General features: G+C 38.7%; 1 protein-coding gene across 1 annotated transcript in view; it reads left to right on the top strand.

Annotated features, from left to right (window-relative positions):
- EGF (epidermal growth factor) overlaps window positions 1-17955 on the top strand; it is a 98835-nt gene that overhangs the window by 54252 nt on the left and 26628 nt on the right. The window contains 6 exon segments of the mRNA XM_043570436.1: window positions 373-521; window positions 4931-5035; window positions 6523-6746; window positions 10644-10811; window positions 11715-11867; window positions 15092-15211. Coding sequence (XP_043426371.1) covers window positions 373-521; window positions 4931-5035; window positions 6523-6746; window positions 10644-10811; window positions 11715-11867; window positions 15092-15211 — 919 coding nt within the window.

Genomic DNA, 17955 nt, shown 5'->3' with positions numbered 1-17955 from the left:
TATTGAATATATAATTGAATATATATATAATTGAGTATATATATAATTGAGTATATATTATTGAGTATATATATAATTGAATATATATGTATAATTGAGTGTATATATAATTGAATATATATAATTGAATATATATATATCAGTGATATGCATTTGGTATCATTATCCCCATTTAACCAATGAGGAAACCAAGAGTCTAAGACATCTGGGAAGCAGCAGAGGTGGAATTCAGTTGCTGGTGTGTCTATCTCCAAAGTCAAGCTCTTAATGATTACACTGTATGATCTGAAGGTTACCAACTCCATTTGTATATATTCCACATTAATTTTTTAAAAGCAAATCAGAGAGAAATGCCTGTGTTCTTTTTTGTAGATATATTTTGCCCATACAGCCCTGAAGTGGATAGAGAGAGCTAATATGGATGGTTCTCAGCGAGAAAGGCTTATTGAGGAAGCAGTAGATGTGCCAGAAGGTCTTGCCATAGACTGGATTGACCGTAAATTCTACTGGACAGACAGAGGGTACGCTTCCACCTTCAGTTTTAAGCCACGTGGGATGGGAGTGATGGCATAGGTAATACCGCGGACCTCATCCTCCACTTTGTACTCAAGAAATTGTTGCTGGGCACTTGGCTGGGACTGGAGGAAAGATGCTCCTAATGCTGTCCATATTCCCTCCACTCCCCCACACCACCAAGCAGGATGTTCCTCCTTTCATCAAGATTGGATCTGTATCCAAGGGAGAATTGTGTGGACCAAGGAAGTAGCATGTGTTTTCACACTTCAGGCTGTGGTAATCAGAGAAATGCAAAGCCTGTCTGAATGCAATCAACAAGCATCCTTTGAGCACCTGCTATGGATAATTGTGGGAAATGCAAAGGAGCATGAAGAGCTCTCCATCTTTGTGGTCAGCTTACAATTTAGCCAGGGAGCTAAGGCACATGTACACAGGCAAAACCAGTACAAATGCTTGGTCTACTTATCAGTACAAGAGATGTATAAATAAGGCCATACAAAAATAAATGCCAAATGAGGGGTGTACACATCCAGAGCGAGTGATGGAAGGGGCTTCAGGGATCGACTAGTCAAACCCCCTCATTTTACAGACTAGAATCCACACGCTGGCTCCTTGTTAATAAGCATGAAGGAGGGAGCAGGGCTTTACGTGGGAGTTGTGAGGAGAGTCCTCATGAGATTGGAGAGATGGTCTACTTTCCCTTATGTGGGAAAGAACAGAACTAGAGAGAAATTGTGATATTTCTGCCCTCTGGGCACACTGCTCTTGGGGCTGCAGGAAGGGCAGCTGCATTTGGTGTGTGTGTGTGGCCTGTGTGAGCCCCCCAGAATGGTGTGGGGTGGGGGGAGGAGGGTGAAGGATGGGGGAGAGGGATGGGTGAAGGGGCTGTTCCTCTTATGTGTGCTCATGAGAGCCCAGTCCTTGCTTCTGAGATAGGTAGCTAACCAGAGAGTACAGGCAGCTGTCACAGGACGGTTTTGGAAATGCTCTGTGCTCTAGGATGTTTTCTCAGAGTAACTTAAAGTAATGAAATGTAATGGTAGACAACCTGAACATCTGGTACCTACGCAACTGTGTTAAAGCAAAAGAAGATAGAATTAATTAGGATATCACCTCTATGAAATCAGTGGTCCCAACACAGAACTCCTTCCAAGTTCCAGGGAACAGGCTTATATGCTTGGGGGTAGGTTTTCTATGCTCCAGAAAATCTTCTTTGGTCTAGATAATCCATGGGAAACAAATGGTGTTCTAAAAATTAGCCAGACGTATGGTGTGGTGTACAGTTATCAATAATATGGTACTTTTATATCCAGGGCAAGTATATTTTCATTCATTCATTCATTCATTCATTCATTCACTTAAACGTTTCTTTCTTTATTTTTTGGATATTTATTTATTGAATCACTAAAATGCATCAGACTGTGCTAGGAGTTTTATATCGATGACACTATTGAAAAAGTAAGTTTTCTTGTCCCCAATTTAAAGATTAAAACATTGAGAATTAAAGAGGTAAAATAACTTTCCCGATGGCAAGCGGCCAGCAAGAAGTAGATCTGGCATTTCAGTTGTGGTAATGATAAAAATCATAATAACAGCCTCCTCTGTGTTGAACCTACTTGAAAGGACGTTTTAAAATGTCAGCTGTGCATAATAACAGAGCTTGTACACGGCTGTTCTCAGAAGGGTAAGCGTTGATCAGGACAGCAGATGTCAGGCGCTCTTGGCCTCTCTGAGCATGCCAGGTCTCCTCATATTTCCCACATGTGCATGGCACCTTTAATTTTAACAGTGTTTGATTAATAGCCCCATGGTACCTACAACAAGGCAATGCCTTCAGGAGATCGTCACACACCTCCGTGTCCTGGAGAATCCAGACCTCAAATTTCCTAGTTCATTGAGTTCTGTAATAACAAGCCCTTCTAAGTCCTCTTCCCTCTAATGGCAGCTGTTACAAGAAAACCTTTAATTTGTCTGGAAATGAGAGGTTTATAGTTTGAAAACCTTGATATTAGCTAGAAATTGGATTCAAATAACTGAGATTCCAAGTTCATGATATTAGATTATATGGGAACTTTTAACCAACTAAAAGAACCAGAGTGGATGCTTACAGTTTATATTGGCTTAGGAAAAGACAGATTCAAATTATCATCTAAACATAGGCAGGAAGCTAATTGATCATTCCACTGGTAATGCTATTATTTAGCATTAAGGAATCCTGATTCTTGAAGTCAAATGCCCAGTAAAAAATGCATCAGGAAGGTAAAAATAACATGTTTGCTCTTTCTTCTGAGGTAAAAAACAACAACAACAAAAAACTACCATGAAGTATAAATCGCTCTTCTATGGTTCTGGATGGACAATCCTGTCAGGAAATAGGGTGGGTTTTGGAGGATCCCAGTGGCATTGAGACCCATTAGATAATGGATAAAAAGAGAGAGATGCTCCACTAGATAAAGGGTCATCCTCGAACTCCTTTGCACCCAAATGTCCGTGCTTGTCTTTACTTTCTCATTACCAACACCAGAGTTAGAGATTTGCTTTCTGGCTGAATCAAATAGAAGTACATTATTGGGCGAACCCCTTGGGGAGCTTTGAAAGTAAATTGCAGGAGACCTGCCTAAGACAGATCCAGGGTCAGGAGCTTATGTCCGTCTTGATTCTCATCATTTCACTCCTGCTCAAAACAGTTAGAATTTAGAGATGATGTACCAGTGAGATCAGAACTGACAGTTTTATCTCCCCTGGTCACAAGGAAGTGGCCTCAGAATTCCTTCCCTCCCACCAAGGGACAGGCTCAGTGACAGTTGTGATTGAGTGAATTTGACATATTGAGTTCAAAAATACCTTCCACCCAGCAGTACCTTTCTGACAATCACTTCATCTGGGAATAGAATTATCTTTTAAAAGTGGCCCTGGAGTACACATCAGATTATCAGGGTCTTGAGTTGGTAGTTTGCAAAGTGTACTTGACCAGCACATGCCCTGAGCCAGTTTTAGCTTTGCCTCTCTCCTTCACATAGGCTGCAAGGGGGAATATATGAAGCCCCTTCCCAACCGAGTGGCTAGAAAGTGCGCTCGAATAAACCACACAGAGACCTCCTTCGTGTTTAGCAGAACAAGGAAGAGAAAATAGTTCTTCCCTGTGTTTCTGGGTAGGCCTGTTTCATGCAGACATTGTCCACAAGAACAAGAGCTAGGCCTTTCCAGATGTTTGTTGAATGAATTAAAGATAATTATACTTTTCTAGTTTGCAGTAGGGAAAAGGCTGAGCAGACAGCATGTGGTGGGGAAGGGTGGTTCTTCTTGTCCCCTCTGCCTGTGGTCCTGCCTGCTCCTGGATGCTGCTGGGAAGCCCAGGTTAGTACCCAGGGTGAAAGTGTGCTGCAATAAGGTGTCTGCCCTGAGTCTGGCGACTGCATTCTTTACATTCTCTGTACTATAATTCTCTCTCCCTCTCCTGCTGAACTCTAAGCTCTATGAGAACAAAGACAAGGTTTTGTTTACTATTGTCTCCAATGCTTAGGCCAATCCCTGACACACAGTAAGTGCTCAGTATTTATTTGACAATAAAGGTTTGTTTAAAAAATAAATGGAAAAATGAGGAGACAAGGATTTTTCTCCCCTGCCAGATTCCAAAGGGTTATTATTTTTTTTAATGTAAAGAATACCAAATAATATTTCAGTACTCCCATTTGTCTTAGAATCATATGGAAGAAAATTAAGTCAACATTACTCTCTCCATGCTGTCCTTGTGCTGGCTGTCTCTGTGGCCCTTTGAGGCCTACTCTCTTTCCTGTGATCTCTGACCTGTCCTCTGGCTTTCATTGGGTTCAGCAGGACCTGGGAGGCTGTGAAGAAAAGGGGTTGGTGGTATTTACACCCCTGGCTTTGTCCCTGCCAGCCTCCTGACACAGTCCCTCTTACCTTATCCTTTCACCGTGTATTTTAATTGCGTGGGATAAATAATGGGATGCTATTTAAAAGACTGTGTAAGAAAAGTAGAATTCATGGGTGTATGTCCTGACCTGTGTGTGTGTGTGTGTGTGTGTATGTGAGTGCATGCACATGTGATGGAGGTAGTTTAGAATGCCTGTTTTTGCATTTCAGTAAGTAACAGAGAAAAGGAGTATTTTCATTTAAAAAGTAAAGTTGATGTAGGGGTGCTTGAGTGGCTCAGTTGGTTAAGCGTCCGACTCTTGATTTTGGCTCAGGTTGTGATCATGTGGTTTGTGGATTTGAGCCCCCGTGTCGGGCTCTGCACTGACAATGTGGAGCCTGCTTCTGATTCTCTCTCTCCTTCTCTCTCTGCCCCTTCCCCACTCACGCTCACTTTCTCCCAAAGTAAACACATAAACTTAAAAAAAAAAAAAGTAAAGTTGATTTAACAAGTTCCTTTTTATCACATATATTTTAGGAAATCTCTCATTGAAGGGAGTGATTTAAATGGAAAGCATCGTGAAATAATCATCAAGGAGGAGGTCTCTCAGCCACGAGGAATTGCTGTCCATCCAATGGCCAAGTAAGCATTTGTAAAAACAAGACACTTTCCCATAGAAGTCATAAGACGGTTCATGTTTGATATACTAGTGTCCAAAATTTGTCTTAAGACCTCAGGTGTTCAGTGGAATCAGAAATCAAGAAAATCCATGAAATTTGTTCAAATTTTCAGAAATGATATAGTTAGCATGACTTCCTCATCCTCTTAATGTCTTTTGACTTTCTATTCTTACATACAAACTTCATTATTCAGATAACCATTTTTTTTTTTAACGTTTATTTATTTTTGAGACAGAGAGAGAGACAGCATGAACAGGGGAGGGTCAGAGAAAGAGGGAGACACAGAATCTGAAACAGGCTCCAGGCTCTGAGCTGTCAGCACAGAGCCCGACACGGGACTCGAACCCACGGACCGCGAGATCATGACCTGAGCCGAAGTCGGACGCTTAACCGACTGAGCCACCCAGGCGCCCCAAGATAACCTTCATTTTAAGCAAATTTAATTTTTTTTTAAAAAAGGAGTGAGCTGTAATTCATTAATCAATTAGACACAAGCCCATTTAAGTACTTTCTTTAAAAATCTACATTATTGATTTCCCAAGTGAAGGATAGTATTTAGATTGCATAGCTTATGAATTCTATTTAGAAAAATTATAACATGAGTTCAAATGATAGGTTATTCCTAGATTTAGACATGTGGAAATAGAAATTCTGAAAGATTAGAAGACTATATTGTTAATTGTGAATTAGCAACATATTGGTGACAGATGTTGGTTTAGGTTTAGAGAATTAAGGAGAATAATGGATTCCTTCCTACTTGTTAAAACAGAAGGATTAAAGACTAACCCTATTTTGTTTCTAATGAAAGTTTTACAGTGGTCCATGGGAAACAGTATACTGGCAATAATTGATAATTGATTTGGAGCCAGCCATATGATTAAAAAAGTGGGACTATAACCATCTCCAAACTAACCAGTATAAAAGGCAATGAACCATATGACAAAAAGTGTGCCTCAGCATCTGATTTATGGAAGTTAAAACTGACCAAGTTAACTGAGTACATTGTATAAAATTAGGTAACAGATAAATATGCTATTCCCTTTATGTTGTAATTTAACATATATAGTTTTATATATGCATGGCAGAGGGACAGGCTAACAAGGTTTTATTTATTGCCTTTTGCAGCATGAAACACTAATTTAAGAATATGCTCTTGAACACAGTTTCAATTAGTAATATTGTAAAATTTTTCAAACTAATAATTTCTTCTTTATCCAATGACCTAAACCTTAATTCAGCATTTCCTGTCCAAGATGCTCTACATGGAAAGATAATTTTTGCTATTGAGAATTATTTGTCTAATGTTCACTGCTATACTCTCTATGTTCCTTAGTGTACCACTTCAGCTTATTCTATTTAAAGTGATTTACATTGACATTTTCAGTGATGAAAGAATGAAAGATTTTTGTTCATGCAAATTTTATTTGTTGTATGCTTTCTTGATTAAAGGCGATTATTCTGGACTGATATGGGGATTAATCCACGAATTGAAAGTTCTTCCCTTCAAGGCATTGGCCGACGGGTTATAGCTAGTTCTGATCTGGTCTGGCCCAGTGGAATAACGATTGATTACTTAACTGACAAATTGTATTGGTGTGATGCCAAGCAGTCTGTGATCGAAATGGCCAATCTGGATGGTTCAAAACGCCAAAGACTTGCCCAGAACGATGTAGGTGAGGTTTTGGGATGGGTGATTTCTTAATCTTGGCCTGAGTGTTAACGAGTGTTGATGAGTGTTAATGAGTGTGAAATACAAAATGGGTTTGGGGTGCCTGGGTGGCTCAGTCCGTTGAGTGTCTGACTCTTGATTTTGGCTCAGGCCGTGATCCCAGGGTCGTGAGATGGAGCCCTGCGTTGGGCTCCAATCTAAGTGGAGCCTGCTTAAGATTCTCTTTCTCCTTCTTCTTCTCTCCCCTGCTTTCTCTCTCTCTCTCTCTTACTCTCTCTCTCTCTCTCAAATAAAAACAAACAAACCCCACAAAATATGTTTAGACACACACTCACCCCTAGGTGCCCTCCTCCTTCAGCCATATGATAAAAAAGGCATGGAGACAGACTGACAGACTTCTTGGGAGATTCCTGAGCTACAAAGATTACCTTCATATTGGAATACTGGGTAAAACGTAGTGATGTATAATCATTTCCCTTTGCCAAGATTTCCCCAAATCAGAAGGAAAATATTAAAAATTTTAAGATCTCTTAAGAATAAGAACTTGGTTTGTTGTCATTTCTTATGTTTTAGACAATGTCATTTGTACAACTGTCATAGTATCACCTTTAGACATTAATGAATAAACATTTATATGCAAAGGATAATAGTTTCCAGATTTTGCACGGAGTGTTGTATATATTCATAAATATATTTAAAATGCTGTAGTCTATGCTAAATGTTGAAAGAGAAATACTGAATGTACCAGGAGCCATTGCATGTTCTTAAGCAGCAAGTGTATATGATAAGACTGGTACCTCAGCATAACTACTTAAGGAACAGCATTAGGGTTGGATTGAAATCCGAGGGAAGGAAATTAGTCAGGAGGCTACAACAGTTGTCCAGTCAAGAGCTGATGAAAGCCTCGGATAGAACATTGCCATGTCAAAGTGGAGTGGAGGACTAGAGTATTTAAAAAATCATTGTGAATGAAAACCTGAGAGGATTTGGTAACAGACTGAATATTAAAATGAGAACCAGGGAGATACTGAATATGCTTTGGAGATTTGGAAACTGGTCGGTTGAGAAGATGCAAAAATATGGTCTCTTTTATGAAGAATCTAACTAATAATCTGTATAAGGTATTGTTTTGTCCATTCTTTTTGATTTAGAGGAAATGAATTTCTAGATTTGTATTATACAGTAAACAGATCATGATAAGTATAGTTGAACATTTTATATACTTACAAGATTCTTTAAAAATTAAAGGTACACTTTACAATAAGTTAAAAACTTATGTATGACCATAAACTATTTATCCATGCAGTTAACAGATATTTATTGAATCATTTGATGGAAGTGGACATACGGTAGAGAGTAAAATGAATATGGTTCCTGTGAAGTCATAGAGTCTAGTTGGGGGGGCGTATATTATTTAAAAAATACATCACCCAAATAAATGGGAAATTATAGCTTTGCTATATGACAGTATAAAGGAATTTGAAAATTCCTATCCAGAATGTAAAGATACCATATGCTAAACCAAACGCGTAACAGATATTTTGTGAATGATTTCTATTGCTGCTGTAATCTAATGACTATACAACTTCTTATTAAAAGCTATTATCAAATATTTGATATGAAAATATCTAAATGACCATTTCCATCATTACAGTGCCATCTACTGGTATATAAGTGGTAACTTCTCAGCTGCTAGCTCAGTATATTTAATGTAAAGATTGAAGGAATTTATTCTGAATTTAACATTCAACTGTGGCTCTTCTATTAAAAAAATAAGGAAGGGGAGACTGGGTGGCTCAGTCAGTTGAGCCCAACTCTTGAATTCAGCTCTGGTGGTGATCTCACAGTTTCATAAGTTCAAGCCCCATGTTGGGCTCTGTGCTGACAGTGGAGCCTTCTTGAGATTCTCCCTCTTTCTCTACCCCTCCCCTGCACATACTCTCTCTCAAAATAAATAAATAAACTTTTTTATTTTATTATTTTTTTTAACGTTTATTTATTTTTGAGACAGAGAGAGACAGAGCATGAATGGGGGAGGGGCAGAGAGAGAGGCAGACACAGAATCGGAAACAGGCTCCAGGCTCTGAGCCATCAGCCCAGGGCCCGACGCGGGGCTCAAACTCACGGACCGCGAGATCGTGACCTGGCTGAAGTCGGACGCTTAACCGACTGCGCCACCCAGGCGCCCCTAAACTTTTTTAAAAAACAAAGAGGACTATGTCTAGTGTGAGGTATTTGTTAAAAAAAACCATAGCTAATTCTCATCAACTGTACTTCAATATTAAAATTAAGAAAAATAAATTTTTTCAAAAAGATTAAGAAAACATAGCTAATTCTGACACATGCTACATGTATGAACCCTGGGGACATTATGGTGAATGAAATAAGCCAGTCACAAAAGACAAATACTGTATGATTGTATCTATTTGAGATCTCTAGAATAGTCACATTCATAGAAGGAGAAAGTAGAATGGTGTTTTGCCAGGGACTAAGGAGAGTGGGAAATGGGAAGTTGTTGTTTAATGGATATAGAGTTTCAGTTTTGCAAGATAAAAAAGTTCTGGAAATCGGCTGCACAGCAAAGTGAATGTACGTAACACTACTGAAATGTGCACTTAGGTTAAGATGATATATTTTATGTTAGATGTTTTTTACCATAACAAAGAAACCTTATAGCTATATAAAAGAATTTCCTTGATGGACTTATAGCTTTAATTGGGGACGAAGAACTAGAAACTAAAATACATCTTAAAGGCCCTGGTCAATAATGATGGATGGAGACTCGTGGTCACCAGGACAAGTCATTTGAGTCTGCTGCCAGAAGAGGGAGACATTTATTCTAATCCATTACATCCATTGCTTATTTGCAAAAACAAAACAAAACAAAACAAAACAAAAACAAAAACAAAAACAAACAAGCAAACAAACAAAAATTGTCCCAGAAAATGTGACTGGACATGATTAAAGCTTCCCAATTTGGGGCTCCCTAGCTTAGCCTCTAACCACTTGAGATAGTGTATTACAACGTTTCTTTGCTTACTATAAATACTTGAATATCTTATCAGTTCCAGGAGCATGGCGAGGTGGTTTAATTGAGGTGGGGTCAGGGAACCCACTTAGGGGTTGATAGGAGCCATGAAAATGGAGGTAGTAGATAATAAATGACTTTTAAAAACTTTGGCTAAGAAGGGAAAGAAAAAGACACAAAGATGCTAGAGGGGCCAAGGAGATGAGGATATTAATCGGCTAAGGGAAGGAAGCTAGTAGAGTGAAGAGAGTAAAGATGTAAAGAAAGGGATAATTGACAGACAAATTTCAAGAGAAGGCAGGAAGAAAGAGACTAAGAGCACAGGTCATTGGACTAATATGGCATAACAAGAGATATAGGAAAGGAGGTAAGGGTCCAATGCAGCAAAATGTGTTGTTGGAAATGGGAATTTAAGGAGACAGCTATTCAATTACCTCAAATTGTTAAAGATCGTTGCAACAACCTATGGCTTTAGTACTTATTGCTGCCATTCAAAAGACAAGGAACCTAATGCAAAGAGAGGTTAAAAATCACTTTCTGAAGCTTAGTCTGTAGTGTCAGAATCACCAAACATGGAAACATTCCCATCCTGGTCTTTTTCTTGATATTCTGTCAATCAACCCACATTCTCCCACTCCCCATATGGTACGCAACAATGCTAGGACTTCCTAGCGCTGGGCTCGCATTGTAAGATGATGTTTGCTCATCATGTGGGTTCTTCTTGATGCAGGTGTAGTAGTGGCGTGTATCTTGCTTAGCAGCTATATTAAAGGAATGATTTGGTGTAGGAGTTGTGTATGTTGTAAGCCTTGTCCTTTTAAAAATAAACATGGCAGAGACAAGATGTATGTAATGGATTTAAACTGCTTCCAGGTCACCCTTTTGCTATAGCTGTGTTTGAGGATCACGTGTGGTTCTCTGATTGGACTATGCCATCGGTAATAAGGGTGAACAAGAGGACTGGCAAAAATAGGGTACGTCTCCGAGGCAGCATGCTGAAGCCTTCATCACTGGTTGTAGTTCATCCATTGGCAAAACCAGGTACACTGGACATGTTACACAGTCTTTCTTTGGCTGGAATCTGCAACTATTTTAATTGTTTGATGGGAGAAGAGGAGGGGGATTCTCACTAATTCGGGTAGATGTTAAGATTTTGTAAGATGTGGAAGCACCTGGGTTGCTCAGTTGGTTGAGTGTCTGACTTTAGCTCAGGTCATGATCTCACAGTTTGTGGGTTCGAGCCCTGCATCAGGCTCACTGCTGTCAGCTCAGAGCCTGGATCCTGCTCCGGGTTTCATGTCTGCCTCTCTCTCTGCCCCTCCCCTGTTTGTGCTCTTTCTCTCTCTCAAAAATTAAAAAAAAAAAAAAAAAAAGATTCCGTAAGATGTGGATTGGGTTTAAACTAAGACAATCTGGTACTGAATTTGGGCTTTATCTCTCCAGTCTCATCTTTACCTCTCCTGGCCAGCTTTTATTAAATGTTCCTTTTCAAGGATGCTTGGGTTAAAGGCACTGAAAGGGAGGTCAGGGTTTGGGGGTGCAATTTAGACACCTGCAATGGAAGCTTCTATGTATACTGGGGCCTTTCCCCACCCCGTGAGAGTGCCAGTGAGTGAGCATTATCCAGTGTCCTATGTAACTTCCTTCTGAATTGCCCTTTGTCAGTTTGACTAGATTATGAGTCAGGAAATAAGGATCACATCTGCCTAAAGAGCTTCTTGAACAAAAGCACTGGCTATACTCAATAAATACTCATAAGGTAATAACATTCTGAGCTTATCTTAGAAATGGCTCCTTTAGGAGCTCTTCTGAAATAGCTCTTGATATAGGCTCCATTTAGATACACTAAGTTTCTCTCCCCAAAAGCTGTACAATGTGATTTGTATCAATGGCACTCTTTTCATCTCCAAGCCCATCTGTGAATGTACCTCTTTTCCCCGTAAGGATCAGATCCCTGCTTACACCAAAATGGAGGCTGTGAACATATTTGCAAAGAGAGGTTTGGATCTGCTCAGTGTTTGTGTCGTGAAGGTTTTGTGAAAGCCCCAGATGGGAAAATGTGTCTGGCCCTCAATGGCCATCAGATACCACCGGCAGGTAAGATGATAAATATGTGGCTAAATTATTTTACTTTGGCTCAGGAATATAATTCTACATCAATCGTATGCTTTTGCTGATTTTTAGTATTTTATATTATTAAAAGCTTCCCTGCTTTTAGGGAGGCCAAGTTTGTTTTGTTTTGTTTTTCTTTTCTATGAGTTTAGGCTCCTAATTTTTATTTTTTATTTTTAGGCTCCTTATTAAAGACTAAATTCAATTGACCTCCTCCAGTTGTAAAATTAACAAAAAAATATAATATTCAAAATGTTAAGTTTCCAGCCCTCTGGTCCCCCATTTACGATGGAGTGGCCCACACTTGGAAATCAATGTGAGCATTTTACCACCTCAGATAATGTTTAGAGACATTTTGGCCTCAGTTTTTGAAGGTAGTCCTATACAATCCTCCTTCCACATGGCTGGGCTTAATATGAAAAAGCAAAGTCCTTTATAGTAAATAACTTTAGGATATTAAATAAGTGTAAGGAATCTAGCCTGAGAATGCTTGTGATCCACGTTTAAATAACTAATCATGTTTTTGAGGAAGAGGACAGAAGAGTAAATCAAATGTGATGTGTAACCAGTAGTGTGCTGATTTGCTTTCCTTGAATGTGTATGCAAATAATGAAGGAGAATTTGGATTCATCTCTTGAAGTTTTCATACTAAAGAGAATTTAAATTTTATTTACAAATTCTTTAATTCATTTATCCGGTAGGCAAGGTTTAAGTTACGTGGTAGATTAACAGCAAACAAATGGATTAATTATCCATGGACCAGAATTGGTTATTTTGGATTTTCAGAATTTTCTATTAATTGTTGCTGTAGCACAACAGTTCTCAATATTTTTGGCTTTATGACCCTTTACACTCTTAAACATGACTGAAAACTCCAAAGAGCTTTTGTTAATGTGGGTTAAATTTACCAATAGTTATGCTATTAGAATTAAAAATAAAACTAGGGGCACCTGGGTGGCTCAGTCGGTTAAGCAGCCGACTTCAGCTCAGGTCGTGATCTCGCGGTCTGTGAGTTCGAGCCCCGCGTCGGGCTCTGTGCTGACAGCTCAGAGCCTGGAGCCTGTTTCAGATTCTGTGTCTCCCTCTTTCTGACCCTACCCCCTTCATGCTCTGTCTCTCCCTGTCTCAAAAATAAATAAAACGTTAAAAAAAATAAAAATAAAAATAAAAAACATATCTATATTTTAATATATAATTTTATATAATATTTTATTATGTATGAACATGACATATTTTTAGGGAAATAAATGAAGTAACTATATTTTCTGGAACAAAAAAATGTAGGGAGAATAATAGCATTGTTTTACATTCATATCTTTAAAATCTGGCTTCATATAGGGCAGCTGGATTCTCATATCTGCTTCTATGTTAAATTTGTTGTTGTGTTGTTTTGGTCAAAGCCTATGAAGAAAACCTGACCTCACATAGACGTGGATTTGGAAAAGGGAGGATTGAAAATTTAATAGCCTTTCAGATGCCTTTTTTGTATTCTTTTGATAGTATATCAGAACTGGACAGGTGGTAGTTTCTTAAACCTTAGCCGCAATGTGGAATCTGAAGCCACATCAATAATCTTTTTGTCACCTGTTATATTAAAATCCAGTGGGGTTTTTTTGTTTTGTTTTCTTTTTGTTTTGTACTTTGAGTGGCTCTTTTACCAATGTGTGATTTTGTGGCATCATGTTGGTCATTTGAAAAAACTGGCTGGCCGAGTTGTTCCAAGTGTCACACACACATCCAGTCACGTTCACTAATTAATTCCCCTCAAGCCCATTAGAAAAGCTCTTGAGTTTTGAGATTTTGTCAAGCTCAGGATAGTGGGAAAATTTTTCCAGAATTCTACTTTTCACTTGAAAGCTGAAGTTTTATCATTGGCAATAAGTACTGTCGATTGCTTTTCTTGAAACAACATACTCACTTCATTTTTGGAAGGGGCTTGCCAGATCTCCAAGTGTTACTAACATACTTTGTCAGTCTCCCAAGTAAAAATTATGTCCAATGAAAAAGAGGCTAGTTTCAACTTGCAGCTACACACGTGCTTTTCCTCCAGACGACTATCATCGCTTCAGTGTGGACACAGAGTGTTTTATATATACTTTCCATTTCATTGTACAGAATATTAAAGAGCCAAGTACTCCATGGTTGAAATTTTAAAAAATTAATAATTCTTACTGTTTCATCATGGGTCTTTTTAAGTGAAACTGTGTGTGTGTGTGTGTGTGTGTGTCTGTGTGTGTGTGTATGAATGTGTGCAGTGAAGACATGACTGTTAGTTGAGTTTTGTGCCATTGCCTTAATTCATACTAAGGCACCAGTAATTTTGCCTAATTGGTTTGCCCCATTAGTATCAAAGTCAACACAGGGAAAAAAGGCAAACAATATAACATGTATTTGTGAAAGTAGTTTTGATGTTATGGACTCTGTGCAATGGGAACCCACTAGAGAACTAAGAGAACACACTAAGTGTTTTAGGGGATCAATTTCTCCCATGTACTGGGTTCCATGCCTATGTTAAATTATGACTTGTTTATACCCTTCCATGTTTCTTTTTAAAAATTTTTTTAATGTTTAATTATTTTTGAGAGAGAGAGGGGGAGAGACAGAGGATGAGCCGGGAAGGGGCAGAGAGAGAGGGACACACAGAATCCAACGCAGGCTCCAGGCTCTGAGCTGTCAGCACAGAGCTTGACGTGGGGCGCGAACTCACAAACTGCAAGATCATGACCTGAGCCGAAGTCAGACGCTTAACTGACTGAGCCACCCAGGTGCCCCTTCATGTTTCTGAATACAGGTAAAATAAGGCTAAAGTAAGTATTGAAAGCAGCCTAAAGGAGAAAGAATATGTATGGAAGGCAGGATGGGGAGATCATCTTATTAATTTGTCCTTATAGCAGGCTGTGATTATGAGCTGATTATGTCCATTAGGATTTTAGCATTTTATGCATTGTTTTTGCCAGTACCTAAATTGGTCTTGTCTTTTTGCCCACTGTATCTCCCTACCCTCAACTGTCAAGTGCACTGAGTGAAGCTGGGAGGGTGTGGTATAGCAGGTGAGGTTTTCTAAGTCACCAAGATACTGCTAGTTGAGTGCTCTTACTGTACAAGTAAGTCTGAAATTATAACCAACAAATATCTATAAATATAAGTTAAAATCAAAACTTTCTTGAATCATAAAAGGTAAATTAACTGTATCTTTTGACCTTCAGTAGGTAGTGAAGCAGATCTAAGTAACCAAGTAACGCCACTGGATGTCTTATCCAGGAATAGAGGATCTGAAGATAACAGTACAGAATCCCAACATATGCTAGTGGCTGAGATCATGGTGTCAGGTATGAATGATGAGTTCTCCAACACAGCTTTGGTTCCAACAATTTCCATCCTTCTAATTAGAATCCTGAATTCATTCTCTAACTTTGGCTAAATGTACACAAAACTAGTGAAGCCAAACCTTGGACTCAAATTTTGGTCCTTCTTTTCTGAACCGTGTGCCTGAGGAAAATGGCTCCCTATTAGACAGGACATGAACTTTACTCATTGAGAATCTTTGAACTGAAACTTCTTTGAAGAAATCTAACTTGGAAACAAAGGTGAAAAATAAGACAAAACAGATATGAGTGTATCCCTATCCATACCTAGTATTTTTTATCTTTTGCCCATCTAGCTATACTTCCGTTAGTGTGAAAAAGTAGATTGTAACTGATAAGCAAACGTAAGTTGGTTGCTTCAGCTGCTCCAAAGTTTACAAACGGCAAGTATTTGAATTGTTTTCTTCTGTACTGCACGTTTATCACCGAAATACGAAATAATTTGTTCAGTATGTAACAAGTTTAGGGAGCCTCATTCTTTTATATTCTGTATTCTATTTACTCATGAGGTCAATGGTGTTCAAACTGGGCTTAGCTCAGCCCTAGATCTTTTGCAAACCCCACCCCTTCTTCACTCGGCTCTCTGCCCTGTAATCAGTGCAGCTCTACTTTGAAATGTTTTATTTATTTATATTTCTGGCTAAGATTTTATTTTATTTTTTATTTATTAAAAACATTTTTTTAGTGTTTATTTATTTTTGAGACAGAGAGAGACAGAGCATGAACGGGGGAGGGTCAGAGAGAGAGGGAGACACAGAATCTGACACAGGCTCCAGGCTCTGAGCTGTCAGCACAGAGCCCGATGCGGGGCTTGAACTCACGAACCGTGAGATCATGACCTGAGCCGAAGTCGGACGCTTAACCGACTGAGCCACCCAGGCGCCCCAAGATTTTATTTTAATAAAATATCTGTGGTGAAAAATAAGTTTGAAAGCTCCACATCAAGATCTTAGATACACTTAAAGCTCTCATCCAACTTTGGTGGCCTGCAGACTCCTTTGCCAGTGTACCAGAGCCTGGAAACCTCTTACCTCTCCCTATAAAAACTTATCAGTGTGATTTTTTTTTTTATAAAATGCAAACACAGAGGTGGATATTTTAGGTAATAATAACTTGTACAGAGGTTTAGAGTTTACCAGTTACTTTAACCTCTAATATGATTCTTATCACAACCCATCACTTAACAGATTTGAAAACTGAAGCTAAGATATATTAATGTAATGAGTGTACCAAAGACTTTTGAAAATTAGGACCAAATAATTAATTCATGTCAAGAAAAAAAATCAGGAAAACATGATCACATTAGGAATATTCCTCATTTAGTGACTATTTGCTACACACTGTGCTAAGCACTAGGGATACCATGAGGAGCTGAAAATAGCCTTGACATCCAAGGTCACAGTCTGATGTGGAGGCAAAAAAAATGATAGAATAAAACAATATTAATAAATATTAGCAGTATCGAGAACCTTTTCAAAGTTGCTAGGGCTCCCTAAAGGTTCATGAAGCATATTTTGAAAGGCTAATGTTTGGGAGATTCCAAGACCAAGATGAATGACAGATAGTAAATTAGACACATGGATGGGATGGAGGGGAAGATGAGATGGCCAAAGATTGGAATACATATACTGTATAATAGGCTGTGTCTGGCTTCATACCTGAGACTGTACTGTACCTTGTGCAGAATGGATGGAATTGATTGCCTTTGTGAAAACTGCCTCCTCTTTCCATATCTAAACTATGTTCTATTTTGTCTTAGTCTATAAAGTTTTAGTTCTACCTGTGTTAGGCTAAGGGTCATATTTATGTTTTGTAGTGAGATTTCATTTAAACAAAATATCTATGCCACAATGAATTTGAAAATGGTATAAGAGATTTTAGGTCAGTATCAATATATTCTTATTCACCAAAGACACAGAGACTGGTATATAGCAAGTAGATCTGCATAGAAGATGGCAAAGAAATTCAATCATAAAAAAGTTTCATGGTCAGGTTTACAAAAATAACGAGTTCTTCTAAATTCATGAATAAAATTTAAAATTCTTAACATGGCCTGTTGGGCCCTGGATGAACTAGTCCTTACACATCTCAACAGCCTCAATGTGTGCCTTTCTAGCCTCGTCTTTTTTTTTTTAAATTTTTTAAATGTTTACTTATTTTTGAGAGAGAAACAGAACACAGCATGAATGGGGGGAGCGGCAAAGAGAGAGGGAGACACCGAATCTGAGTCAGGCTCCAGGCTCTGAGCTGTCAGCACAGAGCCCGACACTGGGCCCAAACTCATGGACTGTGAGGTCATAACCTGAGCCAAAGTCATACCTTACGGACAGAGCCACCCAGGCACCCCTGTCCTCAGCTTTCTATGGCCAGCTTCAGTTATACTGGCCTTGCCTATAACATACTGATGTTGTGTTCTCAGCCCACAGTATTCTTTCTATACCCTTTCAAGTCCTATGTATCCTTCAGATCTCTCAGAAAGCTTTTCCTAGTCTCCTAACAAGGTAAGATGAGAGTTATTTCAGCTCTCTTAGAATGTGGTATTGTTTCTTGAGAGTGCTTATCACACGTGTACTTCAATAATTAATTACACAAGAAAGCAGAACCCTGTCTATATTCTCTATCACTGTATTTGTGGCTCTCTTTGGATCTGACATATAGTAGGAACTTTTAAATGAATTAATTTTATTAGTTTAATTAATAGTCCCAAG

The sequence above is a fragment of the Prionailurus bengalensis genome, chromosome B1 (genome assembly GCF_016509475.1).
Source record: "Prionailurus bengalensis isolate Pbe53 chromosome B1, Fcat_Pben_1.1_paternal_pri, whole genome shotgun sequence".
Classification (NCBI taxonomy): Eukaryota; Metazoa; Chordata; class Mammalia; order Carnivora; family Felidae; genus Prionailurus; species Prionailurus bengalensis.
Note: the sequence above shows the minus strand (reverse complement) of the source record. Positions and strands in the feature narration are given on the sequence as shown.